Source organism: Apteryx mantelli, chromosome 5 (genome assembly GCF_036417845.1).
Source record: "Apteryx mantelli isolate bAptMan1 chromosome 5, bAptMan1.hap1, whole genome shotgun sequence".
NCBI lineage: Eukaryota > Metazoa > Chordata > Aves > Apterygiformes > Apterygidae > Apteryx > Apteryx mantelli.
Window position 1 is genome coordinate 87,954,804 of NC_089982.1, and position 24,700 is coordinate 87,979,503.

At 49.2% G+C, this 24,700-nt stretch overlaps 1 protein-coding gene across 3 annotated transcripts in view; it reads right to left on the reverse strand.

The window, feature by feature from the left end:
- Positions 1-15,205, reverse strand: part of M1AP (meiosis 1 associated protein) — a 40,354-nt gene extending 25,149 nt beyond the window's left edge. For all 3 annotated transcript variants that reach the window (XM_013946151.2, XM_013946149.2, XM_013946150.2), the window contains exons 1-2: positions 15,133-15,205; positions 5,005-5,314 (exon numbers count right to left, since the gene is read on the reverse strand). In XM_013946151.2, the coding sequence (XP_013801605.1) occupies positions 5,005-5,253 (249 nt within the window). In that variant the 5' untranslated portion in view covers positions 5,254-5,314; positions 15,133-15,205. The remainder of the gene's footprint in view (positions 1-5,004; positions 5,315-15,132) is intronic.
- Positions 15,206-24,700: the final 9,495 nt, after the last annotated feature.

The window sequence follows — 24,700 nt, forward strand, 5'->3', positions numbered from 1 at the left end:
TTCCATAATGTGCAACAAGGCTTTGGAATTCACTGCAGTGAGATAAGACTGGGGCCGGGAGCTTTGTACTATACATAAAGCAGTGAACAGTGATATGCATTAAAAAATAGCTGATTGTTATAGTAGTAACAATACACATGAGTATTCCTCAAGCTTCCAGCTGCCCACACATTGCCTGCCACTAGCCAAAATGTAGTAGACCTGCATGCCCAGGGACAGTTCACTCCTCTGACCGTGCCTTACACCGAGGCAAAACCTGATAGATGAAATGACAGAAGTGAAAGAGTCTTTAGGCTGTATGGTATCCCCAGCCCATTCCCCCTGCCCCCCATCACCACCCCACATCCATGCTCCTTTACTCAGGGCGCTGTGGACTTCCAGAACCTGCACACAGGAGAACGTGGAGGCAGACTGTATCAACAGGTTCAGAAAGGGGTTACACAAACTCATGGGTAACAGGTCCATAAGCAGACATCAAGGGGAATAAACCAGGAACGTGCCCTCTAGCATCCCTAGTACAACAGCTATGGAATGGTGGGAGCATGAGGAGAATGAACTGCAGAGAGCAATCAGGCTGGTGTACTTCCCAGAACAGCCTCTCCTTTGGGGGCTGCACTGATGGACTGATGGTCTGACTCACTGCGGCATTTGTGTTCTCATAAATAACTGCTCTTTTAGGACACTCACCACAGTAATGATTATCAAAAGACCAAACATTGATGGAGGGTCTGTGTAGCCTCTGTGGACCCTCTTGCTTCAAAGATGAGGTACTAGAGCAAGTGTTAGAAAGGAAAATTTATTCTATAGCTATGACCTTACGGGTCAAAAATTTCTTATTATTTCAGGTAAACAGCTATCGCTGTACAATGATTGCCCCAAGGACAGCTGGTCTGACTTGAGCTAGTTGAACATTATAAATGCACAGATTACTAACCCCATATTCTCTGTGTGTCAGTCTCATGTACTGGTCACAGATAAAGGATTTCTGGACATATTCTCACTGCCTGCCATGGTGATTCACATTACTTACAGCCCAGGGCTGCTGAACCCTTATAACCTATATGTTGTTTAACAGTTTCTTGAACTTGATATCACTTCATATTGGTCATTAAATCCACAGAAGGCAGTCTGCATATGAACCAGGCTGGACAGGCCCTTCCCATCCTCCGTTTCTCCACACAGTATTGGTTAAGGCTACGCACTATGGAGTGCCCAACCATGATCTTCCCCGAGCATAGACAGAACAACGCTACGGAGCAGCCAGGAACCAAAGACGTTTGGAACATCTCAGCCAGCGATACAGAGGTGTCAGCTCACATGAGCTTCAACAGGACCTGAGTCAAGACATATCCAGCAAGTAAACTGGCAAATTCTGGCCAAAGGAAAGATTATTGATGAACTCTAGCAAATCTGTTTGTAGCAATATGAGATATTACTGCCAGAAATAACCTTCTTCTCAGAAGAGGCAACATATGCCTCATTTGCTTCAGAGGCTTAGAACTCTGACTCATTAAATAGCTCCTGAGCAGTCACAGTTTACAGCATGGTGGTCCAGGTGTTTGAGATGTCTCAAACCTCTCCTCAAAATGGTGGAGGTGGCAGTTTTAAGGAAAGACACCAAACTGTGTACTTGCCATACTCTACAGAGAGAGATGTCTCTCTGACAGATGCCTGGCCCATTATGTGAATTCTGCTGTGAGATTAGTAACCTTCAGTAAATGCAGAGAACAAAGAGATGGAGCCAGGAGCCTCTTTAAACTGCTACAGCAAAATTCATCTGTCAACCCCCAAATTTCTGTGGCTGTCTTCCCTGAAATTCCAGGAGGCAGCTGCAGCTCACACAGATGTAAATCAGCTGTCTTAGGTCAAGTATTGCTCCTAGCAGTGGCAGAACAGGGCTCAGTACACACTGGAGAGCATCCTAAAATCCAGTTAAATACCTGGCCCTTGGAACCAGAACCAGCAGTTGTATTTTTCTTGTACCCACACAGCTAGTTTAAACATTAACTTAAACAAGTCTACACGAGCTGCAATTTCAGCTCTGGAATGTGCTCTGGACATAAGTTAAGCCTCTAAGCACAAACTGGAATGGTTAACTATTTCTGGCTGCAGGTCACCATTAGACTAGGAAACTGCTTTGGAGATCTCACTGACGAGGGGAGTGAATAAAATGTTCTTAAAACTTTTTGACACTAAAGCGAGCCCATTAAATACATGGCTAATCTTGGATACTCCTCAATATAAGATGTAGAAGTTAGCTACAAAAACCTCTCAAAACCCCTTCCAGAGTTATTCAGTACTGTGAGTAAAAGCACCTCATTTTTCCAGGCGCTAATGGAAACTATTGAAGAGTAAGTTGCTGTTCAGTCTAAAGGATGTGGTGTAGGGGGGTGTTGTCACCCCTTAACAACTTGGGAGAACAGCTGGTCCTACTTTATAAGAAGACTATGTGCTGGGGTAAGGAATCAGCCCAGAAGCTTGAGTTCTAGCTTGCAAAATTCGATGCATTTCTGGTCCAGGATGGAGAGTATCCTCTAGGAAGGCAGAGAGCTGGTGCTGAGTGACCCAAAGAGAAAGGGGCTATTCTGTTTTCAGTTTAGAAGTAACAATTAACCAAATGGTTTTATGTTAGAGAAGCACTGGTACTCAGTATCCTGCTGGCAGGAAGCAAGAGCCCTCAACATCTGAATTAGAATTCTACATTTATAGGAAAAAACAAGAGAGTCCTGATATTATGCAGAAGGTTGAAAAGGAACAGAGATGTTTAGCAGACAGAGATATAAAGCTGTTCTTGATACCAGAAGCTGCAGAAGACCAAATACTTGCATTATTATTAGTGAAATTAGGTCCACCAAAGAAGATAGCCATCCTACTATATTTACTGTCCATAATAGAGAATGAACAGTTCTGAAAAACAGCGTTAGTTACACAAGCAGACGTTTAAAACAGATGGTTCGCTAGGCAGAAAACGCAAGCAAAGCTGAGGAGGAGGGGAGCAGGGGCTCACACTAGAGCACTACGCCTATCAACAGGCTATGCACAACTGACTCAAGTCTTCGGGGTGAGAACTGCGTGCGCTTGAGTGTAGGCATTGCCATCTTGGACAAGTGCCACAAAATCACAGTGTTATGTCAAAAGAGTTGATGTGATCCCGAGTCATGTCAAAAGGAGGAGGGGTTGTTTTCAGCTCTCTTTACAGTATTTCTGAGTCTGGTATTGGAACAGCATCCAATCCCAGTGACCATATATAGAATCAACTTTGAAAAAACGGAAGAGTGAATACAGAAAAGGACTTAGAAGTTATTAAGAGACTGTAAAAATGTCTTACATTCAGACTTATGGTTTGTTCTCTTTCATTCATCAGCTAGAATACTGAGAGAGGATTTGATTACCTTTAGAGGAAGAAAATATGAGATATAAGCAGTTTCTTTAATTGAGCCAAAAGAGGAATCATATGAACAAATCCCTGGAAGTTAAAGCTAATAAATGTGAATTAGAAACCAAGTGCAAATTCCACAGTGACCATGATTAACTACTGGAAGAAATTATTCTCATTCTTGTAGTATTCACAGATCAAAACTAGATGTCTTTCTGGAGGAAGTGCTTTAATGGTATATGGGTATTTTAGTAAAATGTAATAGCCTGTAATACGAAGCCAGACAATGATCTGAGAGTTCCTCTGTCCTTAAAAACCTATGACTGTCAGAACGAGGAGTTATTGTTTACATAAGCAAGAGTCTAGTTTGAGCGGAAGAGTCTCATGACGGGACGGTTGGGGGGATCGTGTCTGAAGCGCGCTTGCACTCTAGTGAGCCGCAACTACCAAACGAGATCGGAGGTCAGCCAGCACAGTTTGGAACAGCATCAGGACATACCTAACAAATATAAAAGACAGTGTTTGGCCCAGAACACTTACAAACTAACTTGGACATAACGCAGAATCACAGAAAATAGGCCTGGAACCAGTTGTGAAAAAGATTGCCTAGTCTATCTCCGCAGTCCCATGTCAGGATGAATTATATGTAAATTCATCCTAAGAAGCAAGACAAGCATCTGTTCTTAAAGTCTCTAATCAGAGAGATTTCACAATCTCTCCAGACAATCTTCTATAGGTACCCCCTAGTTATCCTTGTCATATTATCTATAACTTATACTACAGAACAGACAACCCCATTTGCCACAGTCTTCTTACAGATCACATTTTCTAGATTTATGATCACTGATGTTGGCCTTTCTTTTTTCCCGTGGTTTGTCTATACCTTTCTTGAGATATGAAAACTTGATAAAATAATCCAGAGAGTTTTTACCATTGCTAAATAAAATGGAAGGGTTTATGCCATACTATACTAGATTGCATGAATGAGAGTGCTCAGTATGACTATTTCTAATAGTCTGGCTTCATAGATTCTTGTAAAGTTTATCATATTTTATAATCCAAACTTTTATTGCAGAGCTGCCAGTAATTCTCCATCTGTATTTATGCTGCTAGGTATCCCTAGACAAGTAAAGTACTTGTTCTTATTGACTTAGATCTAGGTATTCAGGACATTTCTCAAGTTTGTCAAAAATATTTTGAATTCTGATCCTTTCCCCTAAAATTCACGGAACCCCTCCCCAACTGGAAATGTTTGTACAATCAGCAGGTATACAGATCATTTCACCATCCAAATTATTACAGCTGTAGAGTTGTATTTGATAAGTTTGATAGAGAAGCAGTACAGAAAGTAGAGTATGGAATGACAGGATCAGCTGAAGTTACAGAAGAGAACAGCACGAAGCCTAATTTATGCACATGAGCAACTTCACATATCCAAGACATGACACCCCCTCTTTTTACAAAATTCACTTCTTCCATGAAGACTTAAAAAAAAAAAAAAAAAAAACTTTGAGAATGGTTCATTTTTTTAGTTATAAACTTGTAGTAAATGATAACTTTCTTTACTGAACTGCAACAATCTATTGCATTCATGTTTGTTAGACCCCAAGAGACAATTTCATACGTACCATAAAGGGAAGCAGACACTCCTGCTGGTTCTGCACCACGTAGAGACTCAGCAGGGGAACGCGGCAGGGACCTGCCAAACTGCATGCCAAACAGAGCGTGTTTTCCAGGGCTTCAGAGAGCACCGAAGAGGTGTTGGTCCACGAAGGCGACGTGACGTCCACAATGAGAATCCGCAACGGCTGCTGGGAACGTGCTTTAGTAGCAGGAAACCCCCTCCGTGTTTCTGAGGTTACTTTTCTGGAATTCATGGCTTCTGAACATGGATACTAGATGTCCAGCTATCCATCTGCATCTGAACAGGAAAAATTCCTACAAATAACAGCAATGATATCAAAAAAGGCCAGCATGATGCAGCAAGAAAATATTGCATGCACATAAATGTTGCACTGTGGACCCCAAAGAACAGACTTTGTCCTTCAGAGTATCTGATACCCAGGGTTAGCCTCCCCTCAGTGACAAAAACCTCAGTGAACGCGGCATTAAGGTTACCCAGCAGTATCTCACGCTGCTCCAGAACATGGAGTGCAGCAAGCCTTAAAAAATCTGCAATGTCAGAAACGCCGAGACAAAGCACGTTCCAGTCAAACACCAGCTTTGATTCCCAGAGCTGGCAGGAGATGCCGGGAACGCTGTGCATGGAGGGAACTGTGCTTAACGTGCGTCACAGCGCTGTGCCAAGCGGTGCAGAGATATTGGTCAGCACAGCTTGGCGGTGCTGTGTGTGCTGCAGGCACAGCTCGCACAAGGAAGCAGAAGGTCAGGGCCCCTCGGTTCCTGGATCTTGCGTGTGTGGGAACAGAAAAGGTGCTATAGTGCCCTGGGAGACCGTGGGTCCCCGGGCACGAGAGCAACCAGTGCGGTCAGTCTCTCCCCCACCTCTTTCTGTACGTCTCCTTCCAAACATCTGGCCTTTCATCCAATAACACCGCTACATACCCTCGCACGCATGGTGTTTGGGGAGCCTTCCCCGCAATCTTTAAGAAGATTTGACCGTTCCTGTGGAACGACAGGCAGAGACGAAGCGAGAAGCGAGCAGGAGGAGCGTGTTTCCAGGGAGGTCCCGCGTCATTCCCACGCCTCGCAGCGAATGAACCAGAGGAAACTGCTCAGCCCCGAGCCCGCAACAAACTTCACGGCTCGGCTCAAAGGTTTAGAAGCAGAGTGTTCGCATATACACATCCACAGGCCTTGAACGCGACTTTTGCTTCCTCCCCACCCCCCATTTCCCCTCAACACGTATATCTTAAGCTCAAGAGCCAGCATTTTCCTGTTGCAAAAATTATTTTCCTTCCTCCATCATGAGCAAGGATGCTGTCTAAAATCTTCTCTTCCTTCACTAAATCTAAACATATCTGCGCAAAGCACTCAGTGCTCCTTCTAAGGATATAAAAAATACTTTAAAAATACGTTTTACCAAATCCAGTAGTATGTAACCATATGGATCTGCTTGCGCCCAGAAAAGTGGTTGTATAATTGCACATATCTCTTCAATACGAACTAGAACAAATTCCTTCCTCTTACAGCTGTGTAAATCCCCAGAAGGTTTAGTAAAAGCATAAACTGACTCTAGATTTACATGGCCCGTATGGATTCCTATAGGCAGCTCTTAATTTTGTCACAGGTTCAGCTGAGTAATGTAATTTTTTTCTGTTCCCTAAGGAGAAACGCTAGTGTATTTCCTACAAGCCCCAGCACTTCAGAGGAAGAATTTCTGTAGGTCTTGAAAAGAGAAATGCACTTCCATCTGACTGAGGTATCAGCAGGAAAAGACCTGTATTTATAGGATGTTTGTCAGTGATGACAAAACAGAATGATCACAGACTGAATTTCAAATTCGAGGCTAACACTTCAGAATTGGTGAAAAAGTTTTATATATATCATGTATATATGTAAATGTATCTTGCTTTGACTAGTAACCTGAGATAATTTCAGTGGAAAATGAAAAACCGCCAGGTACCACTTTAATCAGTGTCTCTTCTGGAGCTTTACAGTTTACAGCAGAATTTACTAAATGACTTCACTAAATCTGGAAAAATATTTGCCTGGCATTATTACTTGCGATGAGGCTCCTTAAGCCTCCCCTCTGCAAGCCCCAATGCTTTCTCAAACAAGTAGGCAAAACCCGTCTCAGAGCCAGAAAGCTAAAAACGAAAGCTTTTGCCTTGCACTGGTTTCAGAGAGAAAACTCACCCTTAATACTGAAACAGTTTTCCTGAATTTGAATGAACTCTCTCATTCTTGATACTTAACAGGATTAAGCTTATTTTAAGTGGCTTTAGTAAAATGGATCCCTCATCAGCTGTGTTCTTTATCAACTGAAGGAATTTCATTTCCTCTTAATTGTGGTCTCTTAATTAATTTCTGCTTAGCAATAGTCATACAATTTATATGCAGTTCACTGTACAGTATCTGACATACAGCGTAAACTGCCCATCTCTCTCTTACAGCCTATACCAATTACCCCCAGCTGTGATGATGCTAGCTAATTAAGTAATTCTATATACGAGTCTAACTGGTTGCTATGGCAAAATCATATCTTCATTTAAGCAGCAAGAGAACTGATAGAGAGGCTTGCCTAAGGGATTACACCGTAATTCAGTGTGCATGAGTGAAAAACGTTAGTTCTAGCAGTTGATGTGACATTAACTTATTGCTCAATAAAACAAAACTTATTAACTGTCAGAGCTAGTTGCTTCACTCTAAGTGGGAAGAAACAAATACAAAAATCTGAATAATGAGTTTAAGTTAAAAATGCCTTATTGGGATAAATATTTATGTACATTTTATATATATAATATTATCACTACTATATTGTATATTAATATACTATATATTATTATACATGTATAGTGTATACATTATACATATACATACATTATACATATAACATACAATATACAATATATAATATATATAGTGTGTATGTGTGCATATCTTTAAATATACGTATTTACAGAGAAAGAGAGACCCTACAGCCCTACTGCTAAGAAAGACAATTACTAACACAGTGGTCTGTTTACAGAGAAGTAGGGAGCAAAACCAAAAGAAACTTGAGATGCTATAATAAGGAATACAAACTATTGGCAAGGAAATGTATGCAAAATGGTGAAGAATAACATTCACCAGGTTTAAGGACAATAAAAACTTATTCTTCAAATTACTAAAGAATAAAAGGTACTTGTCAAACACATCAGGAACAAAAGAAATTCTGGAATTAGGATAAATCTGCTGTTAACTTATAAAGATATATTTTTTAATGATGTAGAAAGTGTTCAATCAATACTTTGATATGCACTTAGAAAAAAGCAATGATTAATTACTCTCTTTGCCATCAGTGGCTAGAGAGGATATTAAACAGCAGCTGCTAGAACCACAAGTTTTACATTTCAGAAATGGGAAGTTTGTACCTAGGAGTTCTTCGAACCATTACTGTCAACCTTTAACAGATCTCGCAACTGCGGAAGTTCCAGGGTAACTGTGATGTTCATGTTTAAACAAAGAGCACGCACATAACAATAGCCCATTTGTCATAATGTACATGCCAGGCAAAATCATAGAAACACCGACATGGTGCACAGTCAATAACAAAATTAAAAAACAGTTGTGTCATCATGGGAAATAGACCTCACTAATCAACAGATTTTAATAGGATTATATACAAGCTTAGGTGCTAAAGACAGGAGCATCAGCAGAGTATAATTCTATTTCTGTGTGACATTTAATTTAAACACACTTGCTTTTAGTCACCATAGCACTATAAAAAACAGGGTAACCCCCCACTGAATAGGAGCTAGTTAATGGAGAAATTGCAGATAATATCTATAAATGACAATTATTCAGTTGAAATGTTTCTACTGGGGTTCTACAACAATCTATTTTTTGTCTAATTAGATAGAAGATGGAACATACATAAAATTTAACTCAGAAATTTTATAGAAGGATCAAAAACTGAGCTGCAAATAGGCGGAGAAGGGGAGCATCACTCTGCCAGCAGCACTGCAGTCTCACCCTGTTCTTGCACTTTTCCCAAGGCATTTGCTGTGGGACACTGTCAGAGGCCAGTTCGGGGGAGAGATGGAGCTTGGATTTTAACCGGTGTCACTGTTTTAATATACTTAATAGCTTTGAGTTTCAAACAAGCTGGTTTAAAAATGTGCCATTTTCTGATTAGGCTTCACAACCCTGGGAAATCTGAGTATTCCCATGTAGAAAACAGATCAAGCTGCACAAATAAGTGGGGTTATTAGAAAAAAAAAAGGAAGCCATGGAGAGAATGGGCTATGCAGTGTGGATGGCCGCTGGCATACCTCTTCTGTGGATACAGCCTTTTCGTCTAGCAAGCCTGGTAAGGAAGGCATTTCTTTTAAAAGTTCAGGATGAACAGAATAAAATCGAATAAACAAAAAAAATGTTGGCATAAAATCAAGCTCCTGAAAATAAAATTATTCAAGATCCCACGTAACAAAAGATATTACTCATTTTTCTATACACTAGTGCTAACAGCCAACAATATATAAGAGGTTTTAGACTTGCCCTTTTACTAACATGAAATCACCAAACCTTAGTAAGAATAGTCACCTTACCATATCATCAAACTCACTTATTATAACCTTTTTCAAAAGTTTTTTTTCTCCTAAAAAGAGAGGAAGCGTAACACTATAGCAGTTTAAAAAAGAGGTATTGTCTATTCCAGAATCACTGATAATGATGCAGCAAATGATCCTGAATGTTTATGAAGCAAAGTGTTGACAGATGAGTAAAAGAAGGACAAGTTGATGTATAATGCAGACATCCAAATGCCCTGACAGAACTGGCCAACTCCCAAAACCCATCAAGAATGCCCCGAGGAAAGCTGTGTTATCATGAGGGATTTCTGTTTGAGTGATGTGCTGGAACTCTCAGAATTAAAACTTTTTAGATACTGTAATATCTTTTTGATGAGATTAAATATATGATTAATAAAGCCACATACGGCACTTACTTTGACACCTTGATTAAGAAACTAGAATGATAAGAAGTCAACACACACATTAAATGGATAAAGACCTGCATAACTTGTAAGTCTCAGAACATAACTGTAGACAGGCAACCACCACTGAGGGGGCTTTAGTAAGTGCACGGGAAGCGGCTGTAGCCTCAGAGCAGTCTAGAACTTGCGCTTCTTGGTAATGCCTTACAGGCAGGCTTACTTCTATGATAGCTTTTAACCTGATGGACAGGGCACTTGCCTCAGAGGTAGGATATCTTAGTGGACTCTTCACCCTGAGAAAGGCATTAAATCCATACCTTGCATATTCTGTGTTTGAAATTATTAGTGGCAATAACCACAACAGCTTCAGCAGAAAGGACCAATCTCTTCTTGTCTTTTGAAAGGAGCAAATTAGTTATGTGGCTTCAGGAGAGAGTCCTGGCATCCTCAACGGAAGCAGCTTCCCAACTGTAACCCAAAACTGAGCATTTACATCCCCATAAGGGTATGATTTAAGATACCACCTTCCTTTCTGTACTTCCATCTGGGCAGGTGAAGTAATTCCCTGCTCAGGGTTAGACCCAGAAATCTAACACCCTACTCTAGGTTCCGCTTTGGCTCCACATGGGATCTTCCCAGCCATTACTGAGTAGTCCTTGCATCTGAATGACTAAATGCAACATAGAAATTACAAACATCAGTGCAAAAAAGCCAGTCTCCTCTTTGTACACAAACACCAAATTCGACTGGGATGTGGGCAGTAAGAGCCCGAATTGAACAGAATCTGTGGGAAGGGGGTTGGGAATGAGGGTTGGAACAGCTGCCAATTGATGTTTCTCTCAAATTCGGTCTTGTGAGGAGGCAGAGGCTTGTTGAGTGACACAAAAGGGTGACTATCAGCTCCTGGACGGAATAACGTAGCAGGGGGCTGCTCTTCCTTACTCTTCCCTCTTCCTGCCTCCAAAGCACTTAATGCTCTTTTTTTTGAAGGTTGCCCATTACACTGACGGCCCGTTGCAATTTATCTCCAGCGATATGATTTCACGTTATGCTAGTAGCAGTCTCATGATGGGCTGGGAAAGGCACTGATGTCACGCTGTGTTAGGAATACAGGACTAGTCAATGAAAGCTTCCTTAATATTACAGTTATCCTGTCATGCAGTTTCCTTATTAACTGGTCAAGATCTGCTTTTAAAATAGTTAGATCTTCCTGTCCCACTACTTCTGTTGGAAGACTGTTCCTAAATCTCAGTGCTCTAATGATGAGAAACCTTCCAGTAATTTCCATCCTAAACATGCATCTGGTCATTTTATGCCATTGCTCTTGCCAGCATTATCCTTTTCCTTCTATAACTCTTCTGCTGCCTCATTATTTGCACCTTTTACATATTTATAGACAACAATCATATCCCTGTCAGCTTTGCCTTGCCTTGCCTTTCAAGAGGCAAGGCTCTTCTGGTTGCAGCTCATAAAATAGGCTCTACATTTCCCCTGATAATCCCACTAACCCTTCCCTGCAGCTGTTCCAGTTTGAACATTTCCTTACATAATTAATTTCTGTACATATGTGATTCAAATTATATAAAACATTCCAGATAGCATCTCACAAACAAATTTATAATTGTTCTGACACTGCCCCTGAATAGCATTGTCATATATGACAATTGGGAATACGGAAAAGGTACTCTACATTCAGATGATAAACCAAAGCTCATAATTTAGTATACACATTTTTCAGTTTTTGTATACATAAGGTATAGCTTAGGATTTTTCATCTCTGCAAGTTGTCTTTGAGAGAATTTATAAAAAATTGAATAAGTAAATTCTACCGGATACAAATGGCAGAGCACAATTCATGTGTTAAATATCAAGTATATAATTCCTACAATATTAATTTATGGACACTGCTTACAAATGCAGATCTGTGTGTTTAGATGACATGCTGTATCCCAAACCTCTTTTATCCTGGATATCTGACCTCTTAGCCTTTCAATTTTCAGTCTTACAATCGTATTGTCAGAACTCGTATTTCCTGTGTTGCTGTTTTTCTCCCCTGAACAGCTTTGGAAAGCAATTCCGCCTCACTCGGGCGCCCTGTGACAGTCTGGACAGTCCAGCTCAGCACACACCAGGCGGCACCACTTGTCCCCTGCTGCGCAAGACCGACGCAGGAAAACCTGCGCGCTTGAAACGCGCGTCCCGCACAGCACCCGTGGAAGCACGAGGACGCTGCGGCACAGGATGAGGCAGCCTCCCCCGCCGCAGGGCGGTCTGTCCTGCTGCAGCGCCGTTGCCACACGATGCCCGCCCGCACCCCGCTGCGGCGGGCGCCGCTGGAGCACGGCTTGCGCTCTGGGCTCCCCCCGCCACGCCGGCCGGGCGCGTGGGCTGAGGTCAGTGAAGCGCGGCGCCTCTTCCCGTCCTCCGCCAGCAAAACGGGGAGCGGCAGCAGGAGGGAGCTTCCCCCAGCCCACGGGGACCCTGCCGCGGGGGACATCCCGTGGCAGCCACGAGGGGCTGGTGCAGGGCCCTGCCCGCGGGCGACGTCCCCATGGCCTCTGCGCGGGGCTGGGGCTGGGGCGCAGACGTCCCCGTGGCCACCACGTGGGGCTGGGGCACAGATGTCCCCATGGCCACCACATGGGGCTGGGGCTGGGGCGCAGACGTCCCCATGTCCGCCACGTGGGGCTAGGGCACAGACGTCCCCGTGGCCACTGTGCAGGGCTGGGGCTGGGGTGCAGACGTCCCCATGGCCACCGTGCAGGGCTGGGGCACAGACGTCCCCATGGCCGCCACATGGGGCTGGGGCTGGGGCACAGACGTCCCTGTGGCCACCACACGGGGCCTGCACTGGCCCTGCCCACGGGGGACGTCCCCATGGCTGCCACGCAGGGCTGGGGCGCAGACGTCCCCGTGGCCACTCCACGTGGGGCCGGGCAGGCCAGTGGCCTGCAGCAGCCGTGCTGGCCCATGAGGGGCTGCTGTGGGCGGCCCGGCCCGGCCTGCGGCACGGCCATGCGAAAGGCAGCGTGAGGGGGCCCTGCCGCGGGCTGCAGCGGCCGGGAACCGGCGGTACCTGCAGGGGCGTCTGCCGCGGCCAGGACGCAGGTGCAGCTCGCTCCGCGGGCGCCAGCAGCCCCCGAGGGGGACGCAGCCGGGCTCGGCGCCGGCAGGCCTCCCCCGGGCGGGCGCCAGCAGCACCTGGGCCCGGCTGACCCCACCTCCCACACGCGTGCACAGACGTGTTCACGTGTGCTCAGGTGCTCACAGACACATGCCTCCCACACACGTGCACACATGTGTGCACAGACATGTTCACGTGTGCTCAGGTGCTCACAGACACACACCTCCCACACACGTGCACACATGTGTGCACAGACATGTTCACGTGTGCTCAGGTGCTCACAGAAACACACCCCACACACACGTGCACACATGTGCACAGATGTGTTCACGTGTGCTGACAGACATGCCTCCCACATGTGCACACATGTGCACAGCCTTGTTCGCGGGCCTGCAGGGCACATGTGCTTACGTGCTTGCAGACACACATGCTCGCAGGCTTTGCACACACACACAGGCACCTGGCACACGCACTCACATGTACCCACAGGTGCACACACATATGAACAGGTACACACAGGCATGTACATGCACACACACGCACGCACATGAGAGGGTCTGCCCACGGGGTCCCACCCTGCACCTGCAGGCAGCGGGTCCCCTCCTCACCGAAGCACACAGTGAGCAAACGGGAGCAACTGGGGACGAGGCTGAAGCACCCAAGGAGCTGACTCCAGCGCTCACACACAAGCACACGCACAACTTTGCTCCTGCCAGGCAGCCAGTGTGCGGGATTTGCTGCACAGCCGCTGTGGGGCTGCTCTGCACATGTCCGTAAATGCAGCATATCCAAAACGTACCCTGCCGAACATGCAAAATCACCTGTGCATGTACCAAGTATGCTCCTTCAGATGCCCAGCAGTTTGAGCTGCTAATTGCACATGCCCAGAAATGATGCTAATTGTTACAAAAATATGGTTTAATGCCCCAGGTAGCAACAGCAAAAGATGCATGCAGTGAGTAGCAATGAAAGAGGAATGGGGCCATAACTGCAGAGGCAGGTGGACTGGGGATAGTTTGGGGGACGGGATGGATTCAGTTGAAACTACATTAGGCAAAGAAAAGTTCTGCTAAGGGAATGGGAAATCTCACATGCAGGAAGGAATCGGATAAGCTCCATTTGTTTAGCTGGCAAAATAAAACCTGTGAGAGGCCGTGATTGCTGTTACAGCTATTTCAGTGGTCAAGCACCGAAAAGCTCTATTAGAAGTAGAAGACAATGGTGGATAATAACAATTGAATGTAAAGAATCAGTGAATAAAATTAATGTGAAACGAGCTGATGACAGTTGCTAACTAAAAGCACGACAGCTCTGGTGTGGCTCCTGTGGCTCTGTGACAGCTCCTGCTTGGCTCAAGGTTATGGTGTGATGAGGGCAGTGGGCAAAGCAGAGAGTTTAAAGAGCAGAAGGGTGAGGAACTTCAGTGTCTGTGGCAGGTAAGAAGAGAATATCCATCATATATAAAAGTTTAATCGGATATTATTGCATGGATCATGGCAGTGTTATACACTGTAAGCAAGAGTAATAAATTAGAATAGACTTGAATATAAAAATTACACTGAGTGCATTAGGATAGTAGTCCAGCCTGGTATTAGAGTCTCCTGAGCAATGAAGCAACTCCCTACTCTGCTCAAAGGCTGTGTGGGAACTTGCTGGCCCAGGGAATGGTGACCTGTCTACGTGACCAAACTGCTTGTTTACGAAAGTTGAGACGAACCCCGGAAGATATGTACGACGCCAGAGTGAAGCGCGCTGAGGCGGCTGCAAGGCAGTGACTTATTTGGAAACACGGAAAAGGCAGCACCGCCTTGCAATATCTGAGCCCCTCTAAGAAACATCTTCCGTACGGAAAACCCCTTTGCACGCCCGCTCGTAACGTGCTCCGAGCGCGCAGAACCACAAGCGCTAATTTACAATTACTTTCAGCACACCGGACCTTAGCGGTGTGACCGGGCTCCCAGCGCCGCACAGCGCGTTCTGCTCGGGCTTTGCTGCGGCTGCCGCGCGCCCTCCCGCACCGGCGCACCGACATACCGAGGGCTGCGAAGGGCCACGGCAGCGCCAAGCCGCACGGACACGAGACACCGCCAGGGCCGGGCGCCCCCCGCTGACCGCGCCGCGCCAAGTGCGCGACCCCTCCCCGCACCGCCCCCCGCTCCGCCCTCTGCACCGCCCCCGCACCACCCCCGCTCCGCCCCCAGCACCGCCCTCTGCACCGCCCCCCGCACCGCACCGCCCCCTGCACCGCACCGCTCCGCCCCCCGCACCGCACCGCCCCCTTCTCCGCCCCCCGCACCGCCCCCTGCACTGCCCTCCGCACCGCCCCCTGCACCGCCCCCCGCCCCCGCACCGCCCCCCTGCACCGCCCCCCGCACAGCCCCCCGCTCCGCCCCCGCACAGTCCCCTGCACCGCCCCCGCACCGCCCCCCTGCACCGCCCCCCGCCCCCTGCACCGCCCCCGCACCGCCCCCGCTCCGCCCCCTGCACCGCCCCCCGCACCGCACCGCCCCCCTGCACTGCCCCCGCACCGCCCCCCTGCACCGCCCCCCTGCACCGCCCCCGCCCCCCGCACCGCCCCCTGCACCGCCCCCGCACCGCCCCCTGCACCGCCCCCGCCCCCTGCACCGCCCCCGCACCGCCCCCTGCACCGCCCCCCGCACCGCACCGCCCCCTGCACCGCCCCCGCACCGCCCCCCTGCACCGCCCCCCGCCCCCCGCACCGCCCCCTGCACCGCCCCCGCACCGCCCCCTGCACCGCCCCCGCCCCCTGCACCGCCCCCGCACCGCCCCCTGCACCGCCCCCCGCACCGCACCGCTCCCTGCACCGCCCCCGCACCGCCCCCCTGCACCGCCCCCCGCCCCCCGCACCGCCCCCTGCACCGCCCCCGCACCGCCCCCTGCACCGCCCCCCGCCCCCTGCACCGCCCCCGCACCGCCCCCTGCACCGCCCCCGCTCCGCCCCCTGCACCGCCTCCTGCACCGCCCCGCCGACCACCGGGCCCGGCGGGTCGGGCCTGCAGCCAGCGCCGCCGCCGCGGCGGGAGACCGGACCGGCGACCATGGGGCTGCGGCTCCTCCTGCCCCTGGTACCGCCGGCCGCGCCCCGCCGCGCCCCGCGCCGCCCGGCGCCGCCTCCCGCTGCGGCCCCGTGTGCTGGCTCGGCCTGGGCGGGCGGCTGCGCCCCTGCGGCGCGGCTGCGCCTGGCTGCGGCCCCCGGCGCCCGCCCGACCCGACCCGACCCGACCCGCGGCCCCGACCCGCGCCGGGGGAGGGCGGGCACGGCCGGCGCCAAGGGGGGGGCCGGGGGGACCCTGCCCGAGCTCTGCCGTTTTGCTATTAAAACGAGAAGGTGTGTTAATCAGGGCAGCAGCTTGTCGGAAGGATCTGAGCCCTGGGGGTGGGGGAAAGAGCAAAACCTGCTCTGTGGGAGAAGAGCAAACTCTTTTCGGATGGATTTGGTCTTCCTGGCTGTGCAAGTTTTCACTGAATTACAGAAAGACTGGAGCACAAGCGTCTGCGCTAGACGTCAGAGAATCTGCAGGGGTCGGCAGTAATGGGAATGCCTTAGCTAGAAAGAATTCAGTTATTTGTTCTTTATTAGACTCCCAAGAGCCCATACAGAAAGACTGAACAGGTAGCGGGTTCTGTTGATTCCATGGCACTTTATACTGGGTACAGCCGAACCTCTTGCGAACGGGAAATGCGTAATGTTATTGCTGTGTAGGTGATCTGATGTTGAACACCCTCTGGAGCCACATTTTGTTCTTCACTCCTGGTGTCTTTCTCCACCGCACAGCTGCCAGCTCAGTGACGCTTGCAGAAACTTCCAGTTCCTGAGATCTCTGCCCCTTTGTTAAACCAGGCTCGAGTTGATGCGAAGGTGCCGGGGTGTTAGGGAGGGGCTGGAAGGGCGGCGCGAGTGTGGCGTGCAGGACTGCGGGGCTGCTGCTGATCGTGAGCCTCGCTTCCTTAGGAACCTAAGCTGAAACGCCTCAAGTGCTGCTTTGGCACAAGGGAGGCAAGAGCAAGCCACATGAACTGGCATTGCTGCCCGTTTGTGGAAAAGAAGAGGCGGATCGGCCAGTTAAAATTAGTTCCTTTGATCCATCTTGGACAAAAACGCTGTAAGCAGTAGGCAGTGGAAGAGATGGGAAAGTACAGAGTTTCCAGTTAACTGTATATAACATCCTCATTTGCCTAGATATATTCCCCAGTAGGAGACTTTAATTAGTAAAGCCAAAATATTCCTAGCAATTACTCATCTAAACTTTGCCTAAAACGTGTCAAACTGACAGTTGTCTCCCTTCGGGACTGACGGGATGTTCCATGTTCCTGCCCACCCAGAGGAAACGGCAGAAATCCTGCTGCACCGGTGGGCGCAGAGGGCAGGAAGGTCACAGCGCTCTTCGCTTGCTGGAAGGAGCAGCCTGTTAGAAGGCGTCGGAAGCCTTAATACTGAAATATTTGGCACAAGCAACTTCTCTCCTCCTCATGAAGCGTATTACCCGGTGACAGAAGTCACATCAAGCCAGTCATGCTGTTTCCTTGTTCTTATCGTGTTCATGTCACCTGTTACTCATTTTCATGTATTTATTTAGGTCCTTACAATGTTTGTTTCAGTATTTTCTCAACTGTTGCAGTTTAATTGGCCAGTAATTCTTCAGCTCTCTTTCCTTCAAAATAAATACTGTGTTTGCTCTGTTTCCATCTATCTGTATTTGTTTCAGTTTTCACAAGCTGTGGTGTTCATAGTTCTTCAGCAAGTTTTCAGTATACCCCAGGATGAATTTAAGCTGGCCCTGACGAGCTGCAAATGTCTAATTCACCAAAGCGCTGTCTAACCTGCTCTTTTTCTGTTGCAGCCTTAATTCTTACTGCTTTGTTGCTATTGATAATTTTATTTATTTTATCATGACTAATCCTTTTAGTGGGTGCTAAAGTAAGAAAGATATTTAAAAATATGCTTTCTCAGTATCATTGTTTAGTAACTTTCTCTTCTACTAGTGTCAGTAATTCCATATATTTTCCCCTTACTACTTATGTGCTCACCTCCCTTCTGGTTATATCTCTCTGTGTCGGTTAGCCTGTGATCTTTTCCTATCTGCTTATTCTTCAGTGTTTGTTTTTAGCAGCCAACCTGCTGTGGTGCTTTCTGTGGGCTACTTTGGGGATTTTATGGTGTCATTGACTAGCCAAGTAAGTGTTTTGAAACCATTCTTTTTGTCCTGCTGCTTTGGAGAGTTTGTACTTGTGCCCTTAATTTACTTTTGTTAAGGAACTGCCTTATTTACTGGTTATTTCTCTGTGGTCATGTATAGTCCTGAAGGTGGTAATGGGAAGCTGCAGTACCACAGTCTGAACTTGTGTGAAGATTTTTTTTTTTTTTGAACTGATATCTACCATACCTTCAGAAATTCAGGCTCTGCCAAAACCCCCATTTCTGCAGTGGGGGCAAAAGGCTTAAGCGACTTCAGGATGGACTTGATATATTTATTACAGGGGCTAGAAGGGGCTCTCTGCTAGGGCAGACAGTGACAAGGCCTGACAAAGTGTGGTCCCAGCTGGAGACCCGTATTCCTAATGCCAGTTCTTTCCCTGTGGGAAGTACAATGCAACAATGTTCTGCTTCTTATTGATTTATCTACACAGGCAAAAGAGTTGCTAAAAAATGGAATTTTATTTTCAAAACTGCATTTGCTCAAAACCAAAATCCTTTTGGGCAAAATTAATAAGGAAAAGGACCTCTGGGTTGGTGAATGTTTTAGGCAGTTGAGGCACTGAATAGGCAAACTTGGAAAAGAAACAGATTTTCTGCTTTGTGTTTCTAGTGAGCAGGCAGTGAGTGGCACTGGCTGGGACAGGGATCCTTGGTATCATGCATGGCCCTCAGAGAAGCTCTGTCCTGGTGTTCGTTTTGGAAATGCTGTGCGGGTTTAGGATGTTATCTGCCTCAGCTCTTTTGGTATCGCCTCCCTGCCAGGGCTTGTTGCTATCAGAGGAGCGTTAGCAAAACATTTGTAAGCCGCATCTGTGCAAATGCCGTTTAGCAGAGTTGCCCGGGAGGCGGGCAGCACCAGCAGCGGTGCTGTGCTCGTGCTGTGTCCCGCTGGCTTCTCCCGGCCGTCTCCAGCCGTTCGCCCCGTGAAGGCGAGCGAAGACCTTGCAACACGCTCCCAGCCTTACTGGCATGATCCTCAGGCTGGAAAAGGTTGGCTGTACCCCTGCCTTCCATGGGAGATGTCGCTTGAATGCAGTCTTCTCAGGTGCAAGCTTTTGCAGGACCGGACCAAAACTTTAAGACCAGGCCTAAGAAAAGTGGGTTTAACTAGGAATAGGAGGAGGAGAGAGTGAGGATCAGGGTGCAGGGAATCATCTACATTTCAGGTCTGTGTTGTGTTCAGTGAGTGTTTTGGTTTTATTTTTCACCTTTGACGGGGCAGTAGTGAAGCACTTTTGTTCCTGTAATAAGATGGCGCTTCCCTTTTCTGAAAATTTCCTTTAGAAAACATGATTTATTCCTTCGTATGCTGAAAGCATATCAGGGTTGGGGTCTAGCCCCTCTCCGGGCTGCTGAGGCGAGCTCTGGCGTAAACCTCTGTGGGAAGCGGGGCAGGGTCTGCTCCTCTTCCCATATGCTGGGAAGCAGAGCAGGTGTGGGGCAAAGAAAATGAGGGGTCAACCTTTGGGAAGAGGGCAACGACACGGACTTCTGTCCGCAGCCATGAGGGTCTGCGGTGTCTGGAGCTGGTGTTGCTGCTGGATTGCTCTCGGAGACCCAGCCGGCGCCTTGGCCAACGCGGGAGAGCAGGGCAGGGGGTTGCATGCAGCCCCCTTCCCGGAGCGAGGAGGCTGCGCGCAGCCGTCGCTGGTCGTCGCTGGGCATCGGTGCAGGGCTTGCCAAGGCCTGAAGGAGCTGGGGTGGGCACGGAGGTTGCCTTCGTGGGTGGTTTCTGCTCTGGATTTGGAAGCTCGGAGCTGGGCTAAGCTTTTGTCTTAGAGGTGGCTCCTGTCTGTGGCTTCCCCTGGCCTGGGCGGCTTTCTGCTGGCAGGGACGTTAGGCACACGTTTGCTTGCCCGTGGCGCGGCCCCGTGGCCACGGCCCAGCGTTTCGGTCTCCCCCGCGGCTCCGACACGTCAGGGCTGGGGCAGACCGGGCAGCGCTTGGCCCCCATCACGCAGCTGCGCTCCCTCCACGGGCCGGGTGCCACAACTGCGTTCGCGTCCCGGAGCTCATCGGTGAGAGCCCCGTCCGGGCGCGGGACCCGCGCCTCCAGCCCGCGGCGCAGCTCCCTTGCGAGTGCCGGTGTCCGAGGGTTGCGGCGGTGGTGCCCGCCCCGCTCCCATCGCGCTGTCCCTGAGAAGGAGGCGCTGGACCTGTGAAGGAAGAGCTCAGGAGGGAGCCTCACCGCCGCGTCTCTCTGGCCAGTCTCAGATTCCCTCACGGGAACTGATAACGTTTGCCGGCAGGCGCTGTCCTGCCATGAGGCCGTGGGAGCTGTCACGCGGAACAGCGAGACTCCCCCGTTTGCGGGGTGATTCTGACAGCCGGAGCGTGGCCGGGACCCCCGGTCCGACAGCAGTTTCTCCCGGAAACCTTGTTTCGCTCCGTACGGGGCATAAATGGCAGGGTTTGGGTGCCCGAAGGTCATGAAACTGCCCTGTATCGTCGTGACGGGTTCCAGCCTGCCCTGGAAGGCAGGAAGCCTTCCTGGAAGGAAGAGGAAGGGAAGGAAGAGGGACAAAGAGGAGGAGCGGGGGGGCACGCGTGGGAGCAGGCGCCGGCCGGGACGTGGAAGGGGGCTCGGGAGGCTCCTCTGAGGGGACTGCGGCCCGCGGGGGGCTCCGGCCGGAGCAGCAGCAGAGGGTGCGAGGCAGGGAGCAGCGCAGGGACCGTCGCGTGCTGACCCGAACTCCCTGCGCCGCCCCGGAGGGAGGGAGTGCGCGCGCACGGTGGGAGGTGAAGCCAAGAGGCAGCAGAGACTAGGAGCGGGGAGGAGAGTTAGTGGACCAAGCTGAGCCTGGGGAAAGGGCAAGGAAAGATGTTTCCCTAAGGGTTTGTTTAATTTTGTTGTCTTTATTAATACCTAAATCAATAATTAAAAGTTTGTTCATAGGCAATAAATTAATCTGATTGCCCCAAAGGACGCCAGAAGAGAGCTTCCAGTAAGCAAAGGTGATCCAGTAATTAAATGCCACAGAAAGGAGAAATATTTTGTGGCCATCTATCCTAGCTGGCATGTCCCCCTGCAGATGGGCCTGGGCAATGGGATGTTTCTTCAGTGACCTATCTCTGATTGCATTACAGAAGGTGGCTAATTTCAGCAAAGTGGAGCAAAAGGAAAGTGGTCAGGGAAAATGCCCTTTTGAGTCTGCACAGCCATCAGCAGCTGTCGTGAGTGGTAAGTCACAAGTGAATTTTCACAGAAATAATTCCATGCAAGGAGCTGAATGGGTGTTGTGAAAGAAAATGGTGCCTCACAGGTAGAAGTGAGGAACGGGTTCACAGAATCACAGAATGGTTGAGGCTGGAAGGGACCTCTGGAGATCATCTAGTCCAACCCCCCTGCTCAAGCAGGGTCACCTAGAGCACATTGCACAGGATCGCGTCCAGGCAGGTTTTGAATATCTCCAGAGAAGGAGACTCCACAACCCCTCTGGGCAACCTGTTCCAGTGCTCTGTCACCCTCACAGTGAAGAAGTTTTTCCTCATGTTCAGACAGAACTTCTTGTGTTTCAGTTTGTGCCCATTGCCTCCCATCCTATCGCTGGGCACCACTGAAAAGACTCTGGCCCCATCCTCTCTACACCATCCTTTCAGATACTTATATGCATTGATAAGATCCCCTTCAGCCTTCTCTTCTCCAGGCTGAACTGTCCCAGCTCTCTCAGCCTTTCCTCATAGGAGAGATGCTCCAGGCCCTTAATCATCTTAGCAGCCCTCCACTGGACCCTCTCCAGAAGCTCCATGTTATCTCTTGTACTGGGGAGCCCAGACCTAGACACAGTACTCCAGATGTGGCCTCACCAGGGCTGACTAGAAGGGGAGGATCACCTCCCTCGACCTGCTGGTAATGCTCTTCCTAATGCACCCCAGGATACCACTGGCCTTCTTGGCCACAAGGGCACGTTGCTGTCTCATGCAACTTGTCATCCATCAGGACCCCCAGGTCCTTCTCCGCAGAGCTGCTTTCCAGCAGGTCAACCCCCAACCTGTACTGGTGCATGGGGTTATTCTTTCCTAGGTGAAGGACTTTGCACTTCCCTTTGTTGAACTTCATGAGGTTCCTCTCTGCCCTTCTCTCCACCCTGCTGAGGTCTCTCTGAATGGCAGCACAGCCCTCTGGTGTATTGGTCACTCCTCCCAGTCTGGTATCATCAGCAAACTTGCTGAGGGTGCACTCTGTCCCTTCATCCAGGTCATTGAGGAAGAAGTTGAACTGGGCTGCACCCAGTACTGACCGCTGGGGGACACCACTATTTACAGGCCTCCAACTAGACTTTGCACCACTGAGCACAACCCTCTGAGCTCTGCCTTTCAGCCAGTTCTCAGTCCACCTCACTATCTGCTCATCTATCTTGCACTTCCTGAGCTTGCCTATGGGGCTGTTATGGGAGACAGTGTCAAAAGCCTTCCTGAAGTCCAGGTAGACAACATTCACTGCTCTCCCCTCATCTACCCAGCCAGTCATCCCATCATAGAAGGCTATCAGGTTCGTTAAGCATGATTTCCCCTTGGTGAATCCATGCTGACTACTCCTGATCACCTTCTTATCCTTCACGTGTGTCACGCTATGAAGGTTCGATAGTAACAACTGAGACAGTAATGTAATAAAAAATATGTTTATTTCCTCACTCAAGCTCTTGGATTAGTAACACCCATTAAAATAATGCGATTGCTAATTTAGAAAGGATAACCCCAAACCGTCGACTACTGCACTGTTAATTGGAAACACTGCTTAACCCAACTTGAAAGCTAGCTTATTCACTCTCTTAGTGAGAGGACTCTCAACCTCAAGGAGTTACCTTAACCCAGCATCCCAGGAAAAGGGGAGGGGGGGAATACTCATGGTGCAGCCAGAGAGGATGGTCAGGTCACGTTTCTGTCCCCTGCTCAAACTCTTAGCTTCCAAGTTCCTTTTTATACAGCTGGGGCTCTGGGCAAACACTGCTTTTGCTGACCTCTGCGTGTCGCAGAATCACAGGACTGTTTCTTCTTTTTTTGCTTGGAAAGTCTGTGCTAGCGAGGCAAGACCGCAGTACCGCCATATCGCCTCCTCCCTCCCTGAAGTCTGTGCACTTTCTATCCCACGGCCTTGCACATATCAGTTGGCAAACTTCTTCAGTCCTGTTAACTCTTTACTCGCTCGTCAACATGCTTAGAGGTGGCATCCAGGATGAGGTGTCCCATCACCTTTCCAGGGATCGAGGTGAGGCTGACCGGCAGTGCATGGGGAAGACTGCTCAGTCCTCATAACCCTTCCTCACCCTACCTCTGAAGGCTGCTGCTAATGCAAGTCTGTTAGGAGCTGAGTGCACGCATTGTGCGCAGTACGACCCTTTATAGGGCAGATGCGTGCTTTTCAGTGCGCCTGTCTGAACACATCAAAGCTCTGGCAACATCCGTCCTCATGAACATCCTCAGCTTTGTGCAATGAGCACGGTGGGGCTAATGGCACCAGGAGCAGGTCACAGTGCAGTAACTGACTTGCTTGGAAGATGCCCAGAAGGGGGAAGTAAGGTAAGGGCAACCCTTGCTCGCCCTTCAGATGTGCGTTTCCCTGTGGCGCGGAACAGCCTGGACCATAGTCCTCAGTGAATACTGATATTTGTGTCTCTCATCTGCTGACCTCTCCCTAGATGGTGTCCTCTGTGCTGCCACTGTCAACAGCTTCCTTGGTACAGAGTCCATCATTTCCAGAGCAACAGGGAACCTGGAAGAGTGCCTCCGGACAGGGACTTCCATCGTCTGGCTGACGCAATGCAGAGGGCTGCCTGAGGGGCGGGCTGTGCTCCCTGGGAGGCAGCAGTGGTCACAGTCCTCGCCTCACCGGTACTGAGGCCAGGCCTGCCAGCCCCTGCCCTCAATCCCACTTCTGCCCATACCCTGTTCTCTGGCCTGTTTTGTTCTTAGTTCCTGACTTTGGGCTCTGCTTTCCTGAGAGAAAGTGGGAGTGGAGAGGATGATAAAATCTACTTCTTTTTCACAGAAACAGCTAGAGAGCATGACTCCTACAAGAAAGCGAAGGTCCCTCGAGTGGCCAGAGTCTGCGAGGCACTGTCAGCCCTGGGCCCTTGCAGCGGGAGGGGTAGACGGGCCCGTTGTGGGCACCGGAGAGAGCGTCTGCAGCAAGGGCAGGCTGGTCGCAGAGCTGCTGTTCCTCCTCTTGGGAGAGCTCAGAAGGAATCCTCAGTTGATCAGGCAGCTGCTCCGAGAGCTGGCTTTGCCAAAGAGCTTCCTCCTCAGATGCGGGTCAGGGTTATCACTGCTTTATCTCATCCGCGTGACAACACTCCTCAGAGCACTAGGTGGACAAAAAATAAAATTAAGAGATTAAAAGGAGATTAAAGAACTAAGAAACTGTGATAGCACATATCAGTCTTG